The 22,827-nt window shown below is 42.2% G+C and overlaps 1 protein-coding gene across 1 annotated transcript in view; it reads left to right on the top strand.

Moving 5' to 3' along the window:
• Positions 1-22,827, top strand: part of cracr2aa (calcium release activated channel regulator 2Aa) — a 74,811-nt gene that overhangs the window by 33,066 nt on the left and 18,918 nt on the right. Inside the window, exons 7-14 of the mRNA XM_060840049.1 lie at positions 2,207-2,394; positions 7,279-7,350; positions 8,711-8,765; positions 11,736-11,827; positions 15,113-15,455; positions 17,482-17,614; positions 21,070-21,151; positions 22,043-22,157. Of these exons, the coding sequence (XP_060696032.1) occupies positions 2,207-2,394; positions 7,279-7,350; positions 8,711-8,765; positions 11,736-11,827; positions 15,113-15,455; positions 17,482-17,614; positions 21,070-21,151; positions 22,043-22,157 (1,080 nt within the window). The remainder of the gene's footprint in view (positions 1-2,206; positions 2,395-7,278; positions 7,351-8,710; positions 8,766-11,735; positions 11,828-15,112; positions 15,456-17,481; positions 17,615-21,069; positions 21,152-22,042; positions 22,158-22,827) is intronic.

Here is a 22,827-nt window from a genome sequence, read left to right as displayed (position 1 = left end):
TACAGAGTTAATATCCATCACTACTTTAGCTACACGGTATTCCTCATGATGTTGGTGGATGCCTATTAACACATACCTGCTGAAGGGCTTATGCCTGAAATGTCGATTCTCCTGTTCCTTGGGTGCTCCCTGACCTGCTGTGCTTTTCTAGCATCACACCTTTCCACTCTGGTCTCCAGCATCGGCAGTCCTCACTTTCTCTCTAGATGCCTATTATCATCCTGTTTTTTTTTATTCTTGGTTTAATACTTCACTTTGGACTTCAAAATTATAAATTACGAAGGAAGGAAGCAATAGTGAAATTTTCTTCAGAAGCTAATTTGGAGGGAGTTATAATAGTCTCAAATTAAATATGACAGAAACTAAATGACAGGAACATTGAATGGAAAAGGACAAACTATAATGAGTAGAGCAGAGTGGTAGCAAAGAGAGATCCATTGTTCAGATTTCTTAGTGGCGAAGTGTAATATATTAAAAATGCCATCTCTTATATGTTCTTTTTAATTTGAAAGAAGTTCTTTTCTCTAGCCACAGTTAGGTGTACAGAACAACCTCGGTCAGCTGAACGTCAATTATACGGATTTCGGATTGTCCGAACAAGATCTCAAGGTCCCATAAAAAACATTATCCATTATCCAAACAATCAATTATCTGAACAATCAGTTATCCAAACAAAACACTCCCCGCCTGTCTCGTTCAGATAATTGAGGTTGTTCTGTATTTTGTTTATTCAAACATATGATTGTATCCGTATCCACTCCAGCCTTTACCAGCAAAATCCAAAATGCTTGATGAAAATGTTTTGCTTGGAAACTTCAGTTGCTAAAATTTGAAGGTACAGGGACTTTTTGCTCCAGTGTAGTTCCTTGCCATCACTGGGTCAAAAACTTTGCATTCCCTTCCTAACAAACCCAATAGTTTACCCTACACCCCAAGGCCTGCAGTAGTTCAGGAAGGCACCTCGCCATCACCTTCTCAAGGGCAATTGGGTGTGCAATTAGTGTTGTCCCAGCCAGCAGCACCACATTCTGTGAACAACTTGCAAAAAATGTTCTTATGATCTGTTCTCAGTTCTTTCCCAAGTCAATTTTTATTGAGTGTTTCTCAAAGAAAAGGTTAATGCAAAAGGGAAAAATAAATTCCATTTGACTTCAAAGTATATTGAGCTGTGACACAACATGCCCTGTCACTTGAACCTTGTAAAATTCATACACGATCCTGTTAAAGTACAGACATATATTAAGTTATAAAGGTAATATCGACCATGAGTGCACAGGTTAGGTGGGATGCTGAAATCATTGGGGTTAGGTCCGATTCATTGTGAGAAATGTTGTATATTCCAAATGAGAGCCTATGTCCCTTTATTTATCACAGTATTTATTCTTTGAGATTGTACTCAAGAACCAGGAGCAGGAGTCGGCTACTTGGCCTGTCATGTCTGCACCCCTATTCAATAAGATCATGGCTGACCTTTGCTTAAACCCAGTTCCGTTTACCCGCCCATTCACCATAACCCTTAATTCCTTTACTGTTCAAAAATCTATCTATCTTTGCCTTAAAAACATTCCATGAGGTAGCCTTAACTCCTTCACTCGGCAGGGAATTCCACAGATTCACAACCCTTTGGGTGAACAAGTTCCTCCTCAATTCAGTCCGAAATTTGCCCTCCCTTATTTTGAGGCTGTATTCCCTTGTTCTAGTTTCACATGCCAATGAAAGAAACCTCCATGATTCTGTCTTATCTATTCCCGTCATAATGTTATATGTTTCCATAAGATCCCTCCCATTCTTCTAAATTCCAATGAGTACAGTCCCAGTTTGCCCTATCTCTTCTCATAAAGCAGCCCTCTCAATTCCAGAATCAACTTAGTGAACCTCTTTGCATCCCTTCCAGTGCCACTACATCTCTTCTCAAGTAAGGAGATCAAAACTGTACATAGTACTCGAGGTGTGACCTTACTAGCACCCACCCTATACAGCTGCAGGTCAACTTATTGCATACTAATGAAATCAGTTAGCAGTTCACTTCAGTGTCCTGCAAACAAAGTTTTACTTTATTTTCTAGGCGTGCATGATGTTAGTAAGGCTCCAATTGAAGTGTGTGTGAAAGTAAGGTGGTATTAGATTAACCCTGGGCTCACATGTCAAGAGTCCAGCGAAAATGGCCTCCTCAGTCTCATTATTTCTTCATGTGGACCCATCTCAGCTGGAGAGACAGTGTGTCGAGCTGCTGAGTGAGAAACAAGAGTCAAAGCTAGAGAATCAGAGGCTACGACAGATGAATGATGAGTTGGAGAAACATCTCCAAAAAGTGAACAATGACCTGTTGGGTGTTCATCGTCAAATGCAGATACTGGAGGAAGAAACATCTCAACAGCACGAAGAAAGAGAAATGTAAGTTCCTGCAGCAATAATTATGAGGATCAGTCTTACACTGTAAACTTAAAATAGAGGAAATTATGCTCCAGATAGTTAGAATTATGGCATATGCTTTAATCATTCAGTTATTTGGTCACTATGCAGTAAACACCATTTTTCAGTTTGTATTACCTTAATTATGCAATTCTATGGAATTCTACTGATTTAATATATTTTTTGTAGCTTGATATTCTAGGAGGTCCTTGTGCAAAATCCAATATTAACTTTTGAGAGAATATATCCTTCATTGTTATAGCAAGGTCAAGAAGTTCCAAACCCAATAAAGAATGTAGATGCAGTTGAAATAATTTTGGGAGGGTATTACATTGCTATTTCACTGTCAAGCTTAGTCAAAAGTTTAATTTGATCTTCCTCAACTGCCCATCTTAGAGAGGCATTGCAAATCTGGTTGTAAAAATGCTTAATGTTGGTTGATAAAGGACTTTTAATCATCATAGAATCCCTCCGAAGAGTATACCACCCAGACCCATTCCTCTGCCCTATTATTCTACATTTCCCATGACTAATTTACCTAACCTACACATCCCTGAACAGTATGGGCAATTTAGCATGGCCAGTTCACCTAATCTCCACATCATTGGATTGTGGGAGGAAACCGGAATACCCGGAAGGGATGCACGCAGACACCGGGAGAATGTGCACACTCCACACAGATAGTCACCCCAGGCTGGAATCAAACCCAGGTCGCTGGTGCTATGAGGCAGCAGTGCTAACCACTGAGCCACCATGCTGCCCTTTTATTCCATTCTTGCTTGAGAAATCGATGGAGCTCTTTGAGGAATTGATAGATAAAATGTTGCAGATGATATTTATAGGGACTTCCAGAAGCTTTTGGCAGCTTGCCACTCAAGAGACTACTGGAAATAATCTAGGGATGAAGAGTAAGGTAAATGTTGCCATTGGAATAATAAGTAAATCGAAAACAAGGAAAGTAGAGTCAGAATTAAGGACAGCTTTTCCAAAAATGTAGAGGCATGCACTGATGTCTCACAAGCTCTGGTTTCTTTCCATGTTTTAAAAATCAAAGGGAGAAATGTCCAGATAATATCAAAACAAGAGACAATGTAAATATTTCTAAGGACCAGAATTAGATATGGGGATTGGTCATAGGTTAGAAGAATGGCAAAATTATAGAATTCCTCTAGTTTGGAAGCAGGCCGTTCAACCCATTGAATCCACACCAACCCTTCAAAGAACATCGCACCCAGACCCACTCCATCCGTATAACCCTGTGTTTCCCGTGGTTAATCCACCCTAGCCTCTATATCCCTGGCAACTTTCCGTGGCCAATCCATCTGATCTGCACATCTTTGAACTATGGGAGGAAAACATGGCACCCAGGGGAAATTCACGTGGACACAGGGAGAATGTGTAAACTCCACATAGACAGTCACTCAAGGCTGGAATCGAACTCAGGTCTCTGGTGCTGTGGTAAGAACTACTGAGCCACTGTCCCACCCTGGTGGATGGAACTCAATATCAGTAAATGTTAGGTGATAAGTTTGGGGTGAAATATTAAATGCATGTGGGAAATGCAGAGAGATTTGGGGAACAAGTGCATCACTATTAAAAGCAATGTTTCAAGTGATTAAGATCATAAAAGCTTAATGGATTCCTGGGTTTAATGACAAGAGGTATAGAATTTAAAAGTCAAAACGTAATGTTGAATCTGTCTAAAACCTGAGCAGGACTGTATTTAGAGACCATATAGTCTTGGATTCCATGCTGTTGGAAGGATGTTAGAGCAATGAAGTGGGAATAGTACAGGTTCGGTCACAAAGCAACACAATAACACTGAAATAAATAGGAAAACATAAGTGGAGGTTTCAACAAAGGAGCTAGTGATAGAAATATGTCCAGTTCTGAATGGATAGGACAAGATAAATGGAAATCAGGGATTTGAATGTTTTAGTGGTTAATGTATCTAAAACAAAACAAAGTGAGGATAGGCTGAAATATAAGGTCTAGGACAGAGCTTTGTGATGTTATGGACCAGGCCAGACCCCCTCAAAACATTTCAAGTAAGTAGCCCGGCTCCTAACTTTGCTGGTTGTTTTAAGCAGGTGTACAGTGGATATTCTAAAAGGGATGCAGCTGGTCAAACCACTTAGTTTTATCAAATCAGAATTTATTTGCAAGATTAGCAAATGAAACACAAACAAAAGAGAACAGAATATTGAATAACTTAACCTATCCAAACTTAATGATGCTGTTCCAAATACTTGCAACGATCCCCGTAGACACCCCTTGGCAAAAAAAAGGTAAAATCAAACACAGGATCTTGCAGGAGAGGGAGAGAGAGAGAGAGATGGCAGAGAGATTCTGCACGGAACACCACCTTGCATTTAGCTGTTTCTTTGACCAGCAGCCTCAAAGAACTAACTGCTTTCTCTGAACAGGCACACAGCTAAAGCCCAAACCAAACCAGAGAAAAGCTGAGCTGGGAGAACTGGCCTCTCCCCCTTCATTGTACAAGTTTTTTTTTAAACTTGAAAGCATTTTGCTTAAGGCAGTATCTGTTAGCTATAATCAAATTGGCCCTAAAACCCATCCAAGCCAGATGTCTCGGCAACTCTGCCTTGTTCAACACTTTTGAAAAAAACCAAGGACAACATAACCTTGTTCAAGGAGCAGCATCATCACAATGAGAATTTGTTTTTGGCTTGTCTTTTACTTATTGTTTATTAAAGGAATCCCAAATGAGCAAACAATGTATCGTGCACAAATCCTTTCCTTGCTAGTTAGTTTAATTCCAGAATGTGCCGTTACACATCTCAACCTGCTACCTACAAACCAACAGCCCTTCTCTATTTGTCTTCAAGATAATTAATCAGTCAAGACCCTGTTTATTCTTAACTAATAATACATATAACATTGACATTGTTCAATGGCTTACGACAGAAGAAGAGAGAGAATGTGACAGTGGTTCAATAAATCTGGGCCATAATTCCTTCCTTTAGCTTTCCTTTTATATACTTGATCTGAATGTCAAGGTGGTGATTCCCCAGTTAATTTTCAAATTGCCCCTTCGTAGACTTAGCAGTGCAGGCAGCAGGAACATAAAGGTTTCTCCAGTGCGTCAGTGTTCCTGGTGTTAACCTGAACTATACAAGTGAACTCCTAGTTTTAATTGTCTCTCTCCAGAAAATGTTGGAAGTGTAGTGGAGGCCCTTCGGCTTCAGTACCTCTTTTTGAATTGTGTCCTTTATTTGGTATTGTCTCTCCTCATCCTTCTAGCAAAATGTAGGACTTCTTGCACATCACTGCATTAGGTGTCATCTACCACATGCCCAACCTTTCATCAGTCTGTCTCTGACTTATTGAATCCTTTCACTGTCCTCCTTGCTGCTTAAAGTACCTCCAACATTGTGTCATCCGCAGGTTTTCAAACCATGATCTATCCACCAAAGCCTGAATTGTTAATGTGTGTCCAGTAAGGCTACTGACCTCACTTCCTTCAGAAAATCAATCACCACACTGTTTCCTATAGCTCAGCCAAACTCACTGATGCAATAATAAGGTGCTGCACACAAACAAATTTCAAATGTGAATTGTTTAAAAAGACATTAGTTAAATGGTAAAACAGATCAGTCTCTAGGTTCCATGAGAGATAGCTGGTGGAACCTAATTCCTGTTTGTTAGGATCATACTGGTGATTGGTTTTACAGCGTGGAAGCAGGCCCTTCAACCCAAGAAGTCCACACCAACCCGCCGAAGCGCAACCCACTCCCCTACACCTAACACTACGGGCAATTTAGCATGGCCAATTCACCCAACCTGTATATTTTTGGATTGTGGCAGGAAACCGAAGCACCTGGAGGAAACCCACGCAGACACGGGGAGAATGTGCAAACTCCACACAGACAGTCGCCCGGAGGTGGGCATTGAACCCAGGTCTCTGGCACTGTGAAGCAGCTGTGCTAACCACTGTGCCACTGTGCCACCGTGCCACCCACAGTTGGTTAAAAGATTCTGAAAGTTAGCTCACAAACTTGCCTTGTTTCTTTTGTGATGATTTGCTGCCCTGCTTGACACAGTACTCAGAGCAAGAGACAGCCTTTCTTTACCTGCAATGCATGTAAACGTAATGGCTGGCCTAAAGCTGTGACCTTCACAGTACATCAGTGTGCACGAACACATCGGCCCAACAATATATTGAGATGAGGGCTAGGGATTTTTCAATTGTTGGGTATTCTTGAGTAAACCTGAGAGGGTAAAACACAAATAAAAACGAAGTATTGGAGACCTGAAATCAAAGCCAGAAGAGCCATACTGGCTTTGAAATGGTAACTCTGTTTCACTCTCCACAAATGTTGTCAGACCTGCTGAGTAGCGCCAGCACTTTGTGTTTTTACGTTAGAGCATTTTGGCTCAAGTCCACAGTTTGGGATATAACTGTCAGTTTTTGCCTTCCATCCCTTTGTTTTAAGTGTCATTATTTGAAGTTTCGTTCACATTGTACAGGTCTGACATTGCACGGGTTCACACTGTGGCCTTTGGTGCTCAGTCAATTCCATTTTCAGGATTCACATTATCACCCATTCTTATTTTGAGAGTCTTCTTTAAAATAACACATGTTTTCTTTAAAAGTACGATATGTCCATCAGTGATTTGGAGTTATGAACTGTTGTCAGGAGTATTGAAAGATTCTGGCCAATGACTTAATCATTTTCAGCAATACTTTCTTCAATATCCTCATCTAGTCCAGGTGTTTTTTGATTGAAAATAAAGAATGGAAGGCTGCAATTTTAAATTGAAGAAGAGCTAAAACACCTATTGAGATGTAATTTAGTATTTGAAGCTGGTTATTAATATAGCTGAATGATGTATTTTCCTCAGGGAGCTATATCGAGTGACTGAGGGTCTGGAGAGAGAGAAGTTGAGTCTCTGTAAACAGTTAGATCTCCTCAGGTAAGAAATCAATACTGACTCCAATATTAAACCGTGATCATAAATTGTAGTTTATAAAGTTTTGAGACCGCAGGGTGAAAATCAACAATTTACGGCAAGCTGCCTAACCATTTGTAACTTTGCCACAAGAGGTTTGAGTGCTGTGTAAAGAATAAGATTTATATATTTTTTAATTAATACTGTGATATAGTAGTTGATTAGAAGTACTGTTATTGCTGAGATAAGGCACATTTTGTCAAAACCTTCCACTCATAAGGATGATTCGCAAGAATGCCAAAGTGAAAGCAGAACAACCTTTTTAAAGTGGAGAAGAGGAGAGTGTTGATTGGTTGGTAAATGGACTCTGATTGGTAGGTATGTATTTTCCATGGCAATGGCACTCATTTTAAAATTTGTTTTGCATGCACCTCCAGCTGTGAAATGTAGTCTCCATAAACCAAAACCTATGGATGCTGAAGATCTGAAACAAAAAAGGGAATCGCTGCAGAAACTCAGCAGGTCTGGCATCATCTGTGGAGAGAACGCACAGTTTATGCTTTGAATCCAGTGACTTTGAACTGATGCTGTCAGGCCTGTGTATACATGTAGTGACATGTTAGGTGTAGCAATCCAATTTGAGGTCCCTTCAATCTCTCAATCTCTCGCTATTCTGGTTCCAACATTGGAGAAACCTTAATACTTACAGACAGGCACTTCTTTCACACATTACTTTGTCATATTAAGTGGTGCCAATGTTCCACTTAGACTCATTCTTGTTTAACATCTATTGTGATGTATTGAAACTACTATTTTTGTGTGCATCAAAGATGAAAACACAAATCTTAAAAGGGCTTGGTGAAACCTTAATACTTACAGACAGGCACTTCTTTCACACATTACTTTGTCATATTACAGTGGTACCAATTTTCCACTTAGACTCATTCTTGTTTAACATCTATTGAAACTACTATTTTTGTGTGCATCAAAGATGAAAACACAAATCTTAAAAGGGCTTGGTGGAGCCACCTATGACTGGACGAAACACAGAAAAGGAAGCTGTGAGAGTTGTTAATCTGTGGAACTCAGAAATGTCCACAAAACACCTGTGAGCAGCAGTTGAAGCATCTAAGCGTTTGCTAGAATCATCTAAAATATCAATCCATTTGTGTAATTTGGGTAATGAACAGAGTCAAGAAATGTGCAAGATGTCACCAAACATGTCATATATCCTGTAAATTAATTAGGTTTACAACAAATGATTGGGAATCACAATGCATTTATTCTCATAAATACAGTTCAAGTTTCAGATTGAATATTGGATTTGTCCTCATAGTTTTGAGTAACATTTTGTGTCTTGGACTTACATGCAACTATTCTGCAGGGAAATGAATAAACATCTTCAAGAGGAACGGGATATGTCCCTGATGGGTTTTCAGGTGAGTCATTGACTGAAATCTAATACGGATCTGAGTGACCTAGACTATGGCAGGATTTGCGACAGAAACAGGCAAGAAGTGCAGGGAGGCCTATCTCCATGTTACTGCTTCTTCTGTGCATCTGCTGAGTGGCAAGGTGAATTGCCCATTAAGGAGGATTGTAAATTGTTAAATGCCTCAATGACAGCACAACTCACCTCATTAATAATCCGCTTCCGACTGTACCAAATGCACTGAGCAAGCTAGACATGCAAGTGAGAGCAGGCTCCTGGTGGCTTTAGCTTGCTCCTTGCTTGATTCTTTCTGTGGGACACTGGACACCAATGTTACCTGAAAGGCGTACTCAAACCTCTCACCTTGTGTGACAGATAAATGACCGGGAGCTGACTCACACTTTAATTAAACAAACCCTTCTTTAACTCCTTAAGTTCCAATACTCAATGTAAAACATACATTCATTGCAACATTTACTTCTTACTTGGTCGAACTTAATTTCAATTTTAACTCACTTCATTTAACCTCACTTTACCTTTAACTTAATTCACATATAACTCTAACTTTATAAGTTTGGCTTAAAACAATACAACCCCAATTTGAATGAAGTGGCCAACTTTGCTCTTAGTGTAGATCTTGCCTCAGTTCTATGTTCTCTCTGAAGATAACTTCAGGGCGCTTAATTACAAAAGTTGATCTCGAGATCTCAAGTCACAACATATCCTGGTCGCAGTTTTAACTGAGGTCAGAGTGCAAACTAGCTTGACCAAAATTCCCAGCATGCTTGATTGTAGCTCTTAGCCAGTCACATAACCATTTCTGCTGCTGACCACATGACACCATTATCTCAGGTCCACTCTATAGGCGCGGCCACATGCAGCCCCTGTCCATAGATGTTTGCATCTAACATGTACCAACCTCTAAAAGCCCTTATGGCACATCTCCATTGCATGTTCTACACTTCAGTGCTTCACCTTAGCAACTATCACTGTAATGTTGCGGCAAGGACACTGTGCATCAGGTATGCACACCCAACTCATGGCTACCTCTGGCCAATTTGTTTGTACCCTTAGCATTCGCTCACACTGAGCCTACATCCCTGCCTTGCCTTGCCTTTCTTCTGCTTCTCCCCCCTTAGTCAGAGCTACTAAGCTCACAGACTGCTGTATTCAATATGTACACAAAATCCGGAAACTTGCCATGGTTGTCAGCAGTCAAAGGAGATAGTTTCAAGCCCTTGAAACTGTCAGTCAGCCACTGGGGACAACGTAGACAGAATGCTTTCCACTTGAAATGTAAAGAGCTAAATGTCAGGGGGAACATTACCCACCATGACTCTTTCTGCCTTATTAGGGGCTGCTTTCCTCCTGGAATGGGAGCAAGGCAGATGTTAAAGGAGATGAGGGTAGTGGCACACCTGTTAGTTTTGGTGCAGATGGGGGTGTGTCCTGACTGAGAGTACGCAGCACTGAGGACATGCAGGGTTAGTGGTATCAGGGAGTTGGGATGCGTGACAGTGAGTGAGGGAAGATGTTGTGAGCAATAGTGAGAGAAATGCGTTTTCGGTGGGGGTTGGTTAGATAGCAGAGGTAGAGTGAGTATGAGGGAGCAGAGAGAAGACTTACGCTGGTGGATTGGAGGAGATCACACACCTTCTTCCTCCAGTGCTGGCGTTCTTCCAGACCTCAATGGTCTGGGTGGCACCCTTGGACCAGGCTGGCACGGTCTGATGTTTTGGCCTCCACTGCTGGCCTCAGGGGGAATGAGGAATCCCTCTTCATGCACCATTACCCTGTCCAGCTGAAGGTCAGGTTCCTGCCCATAATGTGGGGCAGCGATATGCCCTGTCAGCCATGTCTGGTGAAAAAGGCAGGATCCATGGATATTGGCATTTTAAAGATGGTACCAGTGCCTGGGATGCCAGTCAATTCTGGGATATCTCCGCAGTGACAGATTGTTCTGGGAAGAGCATGTGATTTGATGGAGGTAAAATCAGCCAACAGGTATGATTGAATTGAGTTGAATTTATTGTCACGTTTGCCGAGGCACAGTGAAAAACTTTGTCTTGTGAGCAATACAGGCAGGTCACAGAGTTAAGTAGCATAGATAAGTAAATAACAGGTAAACAGCAGCAAAAACAAAAACACAGGTACAGGCAAATGCTAGGAGTTTGTGAGTCCATTCAATATTCTAACAACAGTAGAGTAGAAACTGTTTTGAAACCGGTTGATGCATGTGTTCAGTCTTCCATTCCTTCTCCCTGATGGTAGAGGTTGTCGAAAATCATTGCCAGGGTGTGATGGAGCTTTAAGAATGCTGGCGGCCTTTCCTTGACAGCGGGCCTGATAGATGGATTCTGTAGATGGGAGGTTGGCCTTTGTGATTGTCCGGGCCAAGTTCACCACTCTCTGTAACTGTCTCCGATCTTGAATGGTACAGTTTCCAAACCAAGGAGTGATACATCCAGACAGAATGCTCTCGATGGTGCACCTATAAAAGTTGGCAAGGATCTTCGCGGTCATGGCAAATTTCCTCAGCTGCCTGAGGAAGAAGAGACATTGTTGGGCCTTTGTAACCAGTGCGTCCACATGAAGAGTCCAAGAAAGCTGGATGTGGATGACCACTCCCAGGAGCTTGACACTCTCCACTCATTCCACCTCTGTGCTATTCATCTGTAGAGGGGCATGAGTAACATTCCCGCTGAAAGTCAATAATGATAGGGGCAGACAGGAGGTTAATAAGAAATATTTGGTAAAAGAAAGCTTGCCAAAAAGCCTTCCAAAAAACCCAATGCAACTGTCACTTAGCCAATAAATTGGTAATATTCAGCCCATTGTCTTTTTCCTTTCAATGTCTTTTACATATAGACATGGTAAATGTCTTCTCAGATAAATTGCTGCAAGGTTGTAACCCTTTAAAAATGTTTCTTGGGGATCACATGTCCATGAGATGATTCACATCTTTATCATTTCACAGAAACCTTCCATCCGTGGCTCTTCTGCCTTCTGGAATCAAAGGGTATCTGTCACCACTGACCCACATACAGATCCCAGGCTGTTCTGCAACAGGTAATACTGTTATATTGCCAGCTCACTGTCCTGTTCAACACTCCAACTTACCGCACGAGCCTGTTGATATGACAACACATTAAATGTCAAACAGAATCACAGAACTGTCACAGCCCAGAAGGGATCCATTCGGTCCGTTATGTCTCTGCTAGCTTTCCCATTGTGCGTGTCACCTTGTGTCATTCTCCTGCAACTTTCCTCCATCTTCCTGCACATTGTTGCCTTTCACAGAACAGTCTAGCTCCCTTTTTGTGTGCCTCAACTGAGCACTTTTTCAGGCACTGCATTCCAGAGTGGGGTCAATCACAGTGTGAAAAAGATTTCCCTCCAATCACTTTTTTCCCAACCACATCAATTTTGTGCTTTCTTGTTCTCGATGCTTTTACCGATGAGAATTTTTTTTCCCTATTCACTGTGTCAGGACTTCACACGATTTTGAATATTTTGACCAGCCTTTTCTTCTGTGGACAGGGCAGTTTGAATTTCCCCAACCTATTGACATGACTGTAACTCCCCATCACTAGAACTATTCTCATGAATCTTTACTGCCCTCTCTCCAATGCCTTCACATCCTTCCTTCACACAGAGTCATAGAGATGTACAGCACGGAAACAGACCGTTCAGTCTAACTTGTTCATGCTGAGCAGATATCCCAACCTAATCTAGTCCCACCTGCCAGCACCCGGCCCATATCCCTCCAAACCCTTCCCATTCACATGCCCATCAAGGTGCCTTTTAAATGCTGCAATTGTCTGAGCCTCCACCACTTCCTCTGGCAGCTCATTCCATACACGTACCACCCTCTGTGTGAACAAGTTGCCCCTTAGGTCTCTTTTATATCTTTCCCCTCTCACCCTAAACCTATGCCCTCTAGTTCTGGATTCCCCCACGCCAGGGAAAAGACTTTGTCTACTTACCCTATCCATGCCCCTCATAATTTTATAAACTTCTGTAAGGTCACCCTTACACTCCAGGGAAAACAGCCCCAGCCTATTCAACCTCTCCCTATAGCTCAAATCCTCCAACCCTGGCAACATCCTTGTAAATCTTTTCTGAAGCCTTTCAAGTTTTACAACATCTTTCTGATTGGAAGGAGACCAGAATTGCATGCAATATTCCAACAGTGGCCTAACCAATGTCCATCTGGTTGCTAGAACTTGACCCACTGCTCCAGAGATCAAATCCAGTTATGGGGGGGATAGTTTCTTTGTTGGAAATGTGTTGCTGGAAAGGCGCAGCAGGTCAAGCAGCATCCAAGGAGCAGGAGAATCGACGTTTCGGGCATGAGCCCTTCTTCAGGAATCAGGATAGTTTCTTATCAAGGAAAGCTGAGTAGGTTAGTCCTGTACTCATTGGAGTTTAGAAATTTCAGAGGAGATCTTACTGAAACATACAAGATTCTTTGGGGGCTTGACATTGTGTTTCCTCTTTCAGGAGGGTCTAGGACCAGACAGCGTAATCTCAGAATGACAGGTCTCCTTTTTAAGACAGAGATGAGGATGATTTTGTTTCTTTCCAAGGAGGGTGAATCTGTAGAATTCTTTATCACAGAGAGCTGTGGACATTGGTTCACTAAATACATTCAAGGCTGAGATAGACTATTTTTTTAATCAAGAAGGAAATCAAGGGTTATTGAGGAAAAGGCTGGAAAGTAGGCTCCAGGATTATCAGATCAGTCATTGAATGGTAGGACAGACTGGGCTGAATGCTCTATTTCTGTTCATGTGGTGTAAGCTGAAAGTTACATGCTGCATGTTTAAAGATGCTGGAAGCTAAAGAGGAAAGGTTTTTCAGGGCAATGTTCCTTCCGATTGCCCTTTGCTATGCACAGCCTGTTTTTGGCATTGCGAGGTCCCTTTAAGATTGCACACAGCACCTTAAAGAGACCACTACTTGTGCGCAGCTCATTTGTTTTATGCACGGCTCGTTCCCAACAGACACAGCTCTAAGGGAACCTTGCCTGGGCTATGGAAACTGTCACACTGGTTTCAGAGTCCAGGTACCAATCACCTGAGAAACATTTGAACTATAATTGTCAGCATCCTTGAAAAAGCTTTGAACAACTTCACACTTATAAATGTAGGAGCTTGCTGTCCCTCATGGATATTAGGCAGGATGATACTCACTGGTGTTGGGCCTTGTGACCTTTCACACGTGATTCGACTGCCAACTGAAGCGTGAGCTTTATAAATGATTTCTTTTAATTGTGCTGAAGAAGTCGCATTTTGTCAAAGCTTTACACCTTGCACTTATCAGGACCACTTGCAAGAGTACCAATTCAAGGAGGAAAAGTGTATACTGTTTGAGAAGAGAGTGTTGATTGTTTAGCAAATAGACTTTGATTGGTAGAGATGTTGCCATGGGGAATGTATCAGTTAATCATAAGACATTGGGCATAGTTTAGTTTTATTTAGATAAGTGTGAGGTGTGCATTTTGGTACGGCAAACCAAGGCAGGACTTATACAGTTAATGGTCAAGCACTGGAGAGTGTTGCCAAAGATACACAGCTCCGTGATAGTGGAATCACTTGGAGATAGAGTGGTGAAGAAGGTATTTGGCATGCTTGCCTTCATTGCTCAGAACGTTAGGACTTCATGTTGTGCCTGTATAGGACATTGGTGAGGCCACTTATAGAATACTGAATACAATTTTGGTCGCCCTTCTATAGGAAGGATATTGTTAATCTGGAGAGGGCACAGAAAAGATTTACAAGGATGTTGCTTGGGTTGGAGGGTTTGAGCTATAGAAGAAGGTTGAACAGGCTGGGGCTGTTTTTCCTGGAGCGTCGGAGGCTGAGGGGTGACCTTATAGAGGTTTACAAAATCATGAGGGGTATAGATAGGGTAAATAGACAAGGCCTTTTTCCTGGGGTTGGGGAGTCCAGAACTAGAGGGCATAGTTTTAAGGTGAGAAGGGGAAAGATTTAAAAGGGACCCAAGGGGCAACCTTTTAATGCAGTGTGTAGTGCGTGTATGGAATGAGTTGCCAGAGGAAGTGGTGGAGGCTGGTACAATTATAACATTTAAAAGGCATCATGGTGGGTATATGAATAGAAAGGGTTTGGAGGGATATGGGCCAAGTGCTGGCAAATGAGACTAAGTCAGATTTGGATGTTTGGTTGGCGTTTAGTGTTGAACTGAAGAGTTTGCTTCCATGCTGTAAATCTCTATGACTCTATAAGGCATAGGTCAGATAATTGAGGCAAAACTGAGTCTCTTACTAACTGGAATAGAAGAGAACCCAATTTCTGTTTGCAACATTATCTTATTCTTAACTGTTTTTAGGAATGGTGATGACCAGGAAGAACATAGTAATTCCAAGATACTGTCGAAGAATGTGGGACATGGGCATGGACACAGCTTCATCGGGAAAGAAACCAACAAGGAATCCAAATCCAGAACCAGTGAGAGACTGTACTTGCAGAGAATTATTTCCATTGAAGAAGATCCATTGCCCCAGTTCCTTGAAATGCATTCTACAACCCAGTTAAATGACTGGACCGAGGTGGAAGAGGAGATGGAGAATGAGCAGGAGGAAGAGCTGGTGCAGGAAAGGAATAGTCCACAGAATGGACAAGTCCCTTCACTTCCAAGAACGCAGCCTGCTGGTGAAGAAGCTTCGATGCCGGTGAGTGGGAAATTTCCAGTGTCTCACCACGGATTGAAGACAGCAGTTACCATTAGACTAGAAAACATCATTTGTTCAAAGTCAGTATATAAATCACACTATAGAGCCATTGCACATGTCCATTTGCACATGTGTGGTTCTGAAACGGCCATTTTCTACAGCACATCCTCCTGTTCGTTTTCCACGTCCTGTCAGAATTTGCTTTTTTTTGAATATTTAGCAACTGACCATAGCAAACTCAATTGCATTTGCATGACACCTTTGACAAAGTAAAACATGACAATGTGTTTCCCTAAAGAGATATTTGACCCTGGCATAGGTAAAGGGATGTTAGTGCAGAGACCGAATGTTTAAATGAAGAGGTCTTGAGAAGAACAGAGAGCTGAAGAGAATCAAGGGCAGAATTCCAGAGCTCAGAACCCAGGCAGCTATAGGCACAGACCTCCAGTGTTGGAGTGATTAAAACTCAGGACACTTGAGCTGTCGGAGTTGGAGATGTGTAGATATCTCAGAGTGCGTTGTGAAATTGAGGAGATTCTGATATGACTCTCAAAGCCATATCGAGTTTCCTATGATTATATTTAGTTTCTGAATTACCACCACAGTCAGGCCCAGTGGGAATTGATCATTGTTCTGATGTTTTATTGCATTTGTATACCTAAGTACTGTAGCTCCTCATTCAGAAAGGCTGTACACTGAGTTTTGCCTTCTATGTTTTTCTTAATATTGAGTCACAATAAAAATTGAGAAGGTTCTGCGGCTGAAGGCTAAATGTTCAATGTTCCTGATCTACATGAAGGGTATGAAGTTGAATTTCCAGACTTGAAGCAGGAGAATCTTGTGTGAATTTAGCATTTTCTCTGGACTCTGTTTACACTGATTCATGCTCATTTCCATGTCTGGATTATTCTCACGATGTTGACAGGAAGTTCCATCTTTTCACATTGGGAAACGGGGTGTTACTTTTGGGTTTCATTTTCAGCAATATCCTGAACAGAACAGTCAATGTTGTGGTTATATCTATATAAACAAATGTGCCTGGGGAATGTACACACAAGTGACCTGCACACTACAGTAATTTGCCCACTTCAGGTGAACACACACACCACATTTGTGGTTAAGCTGCTTTATTGACTATAATACTTTTCATGCGTTTTCTAAACTGTTTGAGATTAAGACCCTGTTACAGAATCTTGCCGATCCAACACTTGCAGATTTTTTCAGTATTGCCATCCTTGACTCTGATTCAGTGTCCCCCCAAACCTGTTTCCACCATTTCGGAACTTGAACGTGCCCAGGATGCAGAGTTAAGAGCTGTTGGTGCTGGTCTGGGAGAAGGAGACCTCCAGGAACAAGGTTGGGGTTTGTGAGAGTGGAGACCTGTCTGTGAAAGTGGGAACACAGCTATTATAACTTAGTCGGAGTTCGATAATGACTATTGCTGCCTTGGAATCCTAATCTAAAGATTCAGTTGGTACAGGGTCCTGACCCCCCCAACATTGAGACACCCTGCTTTAATCTTTCAGCTTATGTTCCTTGCAGACTTGTGTCTTTGTTAACTGTTTCACATCTGCATCTGTCTGCTTTGCCTATGGGGTATGGGGTGTGATTGATTTTTTAAAAATTTAGATCCTGCTCCATGTCCTGTGTTTAACACTTTTTTTTTAAACAGGCAGTAACAGTGAATTTAGCCAACTCACCACACATAATTCCTCTAACTTTTCACTTATGTTTTGTTGGGATATGGGCATTGCTGGCAAGCTCAGCACATTTGTTGCCAATCTCTAACACCCTTGAACTGATTTTGGAACTGGTTAGCCCATTTCAGAGAGATACCGCATTACTGTGGGGTCTGGTCCCTTGTTCTGGGCATCCATTCAATGTTGGGACTGGAACTTGCTTCCACTCACTAACTGTGCCCTGACGAGTGTTGCATGTCATAAACCTGCTGAAAGCTAATGTATAAGGTGATAAATTTGATGTCTTTTCAAAGCATTTGAAATAAAACAAATGATATTCTTTGCAGGTCAACGAATCGCACTCCAATCCTGACCGTTTATTTAAAATCATTTTTATTGGCAATTCCAGTGTGGGGAAAAGTTCTGTTTTAAGAAGGTTTTGTGGCGAGGGATTTAACCCTGGAATGTGTGCTACCGTCGGTAGGTGAGCTGATGTCAACTTTTGTAATTTGTGGGATTTGTTTTCACTACATGGAATTAACATAGAGTCATAGAGATGTACAGCATAGAAACAGACCCTTCGGTCCAACCCGTCCATGCCGACCAGATATCCCAAACCAATCTAGTCCCACCTGCCAGCACCCGGCCCATATCCCTCCCAACCCTTCCTATTCATATACCCATCCAGATGCCTTTTAAATATTGCAATCATACCAGCATCCACCACTTCCTCTGGCAGCTCATTCCATGCATGTACCAATCTCTGCGTGAAAAAGTTGCCCCTTAGGTCTCTTTTATATCTTTCCCTTCTCACCCTAAACCTATGCCCTCTAGTTATGGACTCGCCCACCCCAGGGAAGAGAATTTGTCTATTTATTCTATCCATGCCCCTCATGATGCTCCAGGAAAAACAGCCCTAGCCTATTCAACCTCTCCCTATAGCTCAAATCCTTCAACCCTTTCAAGTTTCAAAATATCCTTCCGACAGATTTGCACGCAATATTCCAAAAGCGGCCTCACCAATGTCTTACTGGGTGATTTCATTCAATGACATAGCAGACTCAATGGGGCAATGGACCGACTTTTTATCCTACATCTCGTGGTCTATGTTGGTTGAAAAGTTCTTGGTGCTACATCTGTGAACAGAACTTTGGATTAAGATCTCAATGTCAGAGTCAAAATGGAGTCTTGGCCACACACTATGTAAGGAACAGTCACCCAGCTGTGACTTTCCCGGAGTTGGTCAATGGAATGGCTCATTGTCCAATTAATAATGGCAGAGCTAATTAGAGGTCCCCATCTTGGAAAAAGTTACTTTGAGGATCTCCCTCCACTGTCTGAAAGATTATCACTGATAAGAAAAGGTCACGTACAGTATCCAGGTCACCGGTGTGGAGGAGGGAGACTCTCTTCAGGAAAACCTACCATTGTACCTGACTCCAGGTAGACAGGAGAAGCTGAGAGTTTGCTTGCAGCTGTACACCCATCACCTGTTGTACTTCAGGGTTCATACCCATTACTCTACAAAACCTATTAGGGCTCTCATTGAGACATATAACATTAACATTGTTTACTGCATGATATCTCAGACTTATATATACACTCTAGTTTATCTATTTAGATTACTATTTTGTTGTATACAAAGCAACTGGCTGATTAACAACCAATGATTAGAAAGTCCCATTGTATCAACAACATTAATTATTTCTGACGTATATCCCAAAGAGCTGCATCGACACTTAAACCAGATGATACCAATGCATGCTCCATTGCAAGCAGTTAGCTTACTGTGTGTGGATTGTACCACATCATGCCAGTTTCAATCTCTTATACATTGCATGACAGGATAGTATTTGCCCTTGCACCAGTGTCAGGCTTGGCATGCAGTACCTGTTGTCCATTCCTCTTGTAATTCATGAGTTGGATGGACGTAAATACTTTTTTTTTGACAGTGTCTGTATGGTGAGTCAAATGACCACAGTGTTCTGTGGGACTGAAGTCTGTGAACTGTGACATTGTAGTTACTGTTTGGACCTCTTGCATGTACCGATGCTTGGGATCCACGGATCCCATGGATGGAAGTTTGGAAATGTATTTGAAATTGTTCCTTTGTTGAATCATCTTCACATGCTGCTGTGGAGCAATGTGTTACAAACAGTGTTTCTGTGAGTACTTGGATTTCTTGTACATTTCAGCCCAGAGTTCTCAGGGAGCACACAGCTCACATGTACCACTAAATGCCGGGAAATGTTCTGATTGATGAGACATCTCAGACAAGATCTGGACAGTTTGTTGTTCTTGCTGACTGCTGCTGCAGTAGTTGCAGAGTCAAGACCTTGCAGGTGCTGTGTCCTGTTCCAATTGCTTTGAATTTGAGCTCTCCTCCTCGCCTTGCTTCAATGGTATAATCCTTAAATTTGTCTAGAAGTGCCTCTCAGAAAGTTTTGATAGACATAGAGGTAACGACCTGTTCCATAAACCTTTTGGTTAGGTTTGCTTTGGTGAAATCATTTTGAACTCCAATATGGCTGTTCACAATATAACATGAATTCAGGCTAATGAATTCTAACATTGACTCTAACCATAACTGCATGTTTTAGAATGGGCCGGGAGAGTGTTGGCAGGTGTTGTCCCAGTAATGGGAGTAATATCTCTGCCCATATGAAGGGCAAATAGAGGAAATGAGGCTTGTGACGTACTTGCTGTCATGAGTGTGTCTGGGATCCAATGTCAGCAAGGACCTCAAGTGGGAATTAAAAGTCTCGGATACTGCAGAGTAATCAGGTAGCTATTGGGGCAGGATCATAGGACATAGAATTTATAATAAAATCAATTACTATAAATTCTGTGTCCTATGATCCTGTCCCATAGCTATCTGCTGAAGGAGCAGTGCTCTGAGAGCTTCTACTTTCAAATACACCTGTTGGACTAAAACTTTTGATTTCTAACTTTGTCCACCCCAGTCCAACACCAGCTCCTTCACATCGTAAGCAATTCTAGTCCTTCCTTTTCATCCACACAGACCAATACCCAGGTGTGATGATGAATATTAGTTAATCAGACTGTGAATGTGACAACAGCAAGTCATTGAGATACCATTCAACCCAGATGCAACATTTGGAGAATAATAGGAGAACTTTGCAGCGTTAATGAGACCATCCAGGGTTAGCTGGAGTCTAATGTATCTAGATTTCAGGTAGGACTGGAGTGTGGTTTAGGAGTCTGTTATAGACCAGACTGCATGTAGGACTGGAGTGTGGTGTAGGACAGACTGTAGGCAGGACTGGACTCTGCTATAGACCAGACTGCAGGTAGGACTGGAGTATGGTGTAGGACAGACTGTAGGTTGAACTGGAGTGTGATGTAAGACTGTAGGTAGGACTAGAGTGTGGTGTCGGACAGACTGTAGGTAGGACTGGAGTGTGGTGTAGGACAGACTGCGCATAGAACTGGAGTGTGGTGTAAGACTGTAGGTAGGACTAGAGTGTGGTGTAGGACAGACTGTAGGTAGGACTGGAGTGTGGTGTAGGACAGACTGTAGGTAGGACTGGAGTGTGGTGTAGGACAGACTGCGCATAGAACTGGAGTGTGGTGTAAGACTGTAGGTAGGACTAGAGTGTGGTGTAGGACAGACTGTAGGTAGGACTGGAGTGTGGTGTAGGACAGACTGTAGGTAGGACTGGAGTGTGGTGTAGGAGAGACTGTAGGTAGGACTGGAGTGTGGTGTAGGCCAAATATGAGATTTGAAATTCTCTTGGGTAGGAAATCTGTATCATGGAGAAAATCGAATGTTTTTCTGTCTTAACCAATTCCTGAAAATGAGATGAGGGCCCAGGTCAGGCTAATGTTTGTCTGGAGAAAGTTGCTCCTAAAATTCAGTTTAGCAAGTTCTAATTTTAAAAATGTTCTTATATTTAAACCTTTTTTGCTTCCAGGTATAGACTATCATGTGAAGACAGTAAATGTAGATAATTGCCTACTGGCTCTGCAGCTCTGGGACACAGCAGGACAGGAACGGTGAGCTTCTGCAGCGAGTTAATCTTGTGGCTTCTTTATAAAGGACGTGTCAAGTTTTTTTAACTGCTAATTGTCTGCAATGAGTCACTAAAATGATCACCACTTAATTCTGTTTCTGGTGTGGGAGTAAGGTGTCAGCTGTGGCTCAGTGGTAGCATGCTGACCTTTGGCTATGAAGACTGTGGATTCAACTCCAGAGCTTGGGTGCAAAGTTCAAGGCTGACACTCTGGTTCAGTATTGAGAGGGTGCAGCAATGTTAGAGGTACGACGGTCACAATGAGATGTTAAACTGGGACCTCAGGTGTATGTAAACAAATCTAGTTTAGAAAATGGAAGTAAGAGAAGACCATGTGGCCCTTCACATCAGCTCTGCAGTACAACAATGCTGACCCTATATTTCAATGCCATAGTCCTGCTTTCTCCTCACACCCCTTGGTAGAAAGAAAATTCTCCTCAGCTCTGACTTCGAAGAGAGACTGCTTATTTTTAAACCGTGTCCTCTAGTTGTGGTTTCCCTGACAAGAGAATGCACCTTCCCAGTGTTCACCCTATCCAATCCCCTCAGGATCTGAGAAACCTCTCATTCCCCCGACCGCCAATGGATACAATCCTGGCATGTTCAACCCGACTTCATAGGGTAAGCCCTTCACTCCTGGATGGTTCGAGTGAATGAACAAACCATTGGAGAGTGCTGCGTGTTTGTATTTATGGACATCCGAGGTTTACTACTGACAAAGTGAGGAATATTCTTCACTTTATATTTTAATGATCGTTTGTAAATTTTATAAGAGCAACAGCAAATTTAACATTTATGAGGGCAATATTTAAGAATAAGCTTCATTTGGGCATCTATTTCTGAGCGCATTGTGATGGTTTGTTTGACGTTGCAGGTTTCGTAGTGTCACGAAGCAGTTCTTCCGTAAGGCCGATGGAGTCGTTCTCATGTACGACATCACAGCTGCCACCACCTTTCGCGCTGTTCGGCAGTGGCTGGAGAATGTGCAGGTTCTGTCACTAGATCCTCTGTACTTTGTAACAATGCCAATTCAGCTTTCTTCTTCACTGTCGTTTGTCTATTTGTAACTCTTCAAGTCAGCAAAGTCACTGAGGCAGGCAGACTTCTGCTTGAAATTTAGGATGAATTTTGAATGGTAGAAGATGCCTTCCTTCCTTCCTTGGAGGGTTGTGCCTGGTTGGGCTCCTCACATAACTGTTAGAATCACAGAATCCCTATGGTGTGGAAACAGGCCACAAGTCCACCAACCCTCTGAAGGGTAACCCACCTAGACCCATTCCCCTACCCTATTACTCTAGATTTACCTTGACTAATGTTACACATTCCTGAACACTCTGGGCAATCTAGCATGGCCAATTCACCTAACCTGCATATTTTTGAGTTGTGGGAGGAAACCCACGCAGATACGGGGCGAACATGCAAATTCCACACTGACAGTCGCCCAAGGCTGGAATCAAACCCAGGTCCCTGGCGCTATGAGGCAGCAGTGCTAACCACTGGGCCACCTTGCCGCCCCTACTAAACCACCGTGCTGCCACCGCATTCTTGTATTGTGACAAACACTTTATAATTAGTGTGTTTGGCAGGATAGTTGACTCAAATTGCAGGATAGCTGCCTTGCTTTGTTAAATATGCTTTGTTAATAATGTTAAATATGGG

This window comes from Hemiscyllium ocellatum, chromosome 19 (assembly GCF_020745735.1).
Source record: "Hemiscyllium ocellatum isolate sHemOce1 chromosome 19, sHemOce1.pat.X.cur, whole genome shotgun sequence".
Classification (NCBI taxonomy): domain Eukaryota; kingdom Metazoa; phylum Chordata; class Chondrichthyes; order Orectolobiformes; family Hemiscylliidae; genus Hemiscyllium; species Hemiscyllium ocellatum.
Note: the sequence above shows the minus strand (reverse complement) of the source record. Positions and strands in the feature narration are given on the sequence as shown.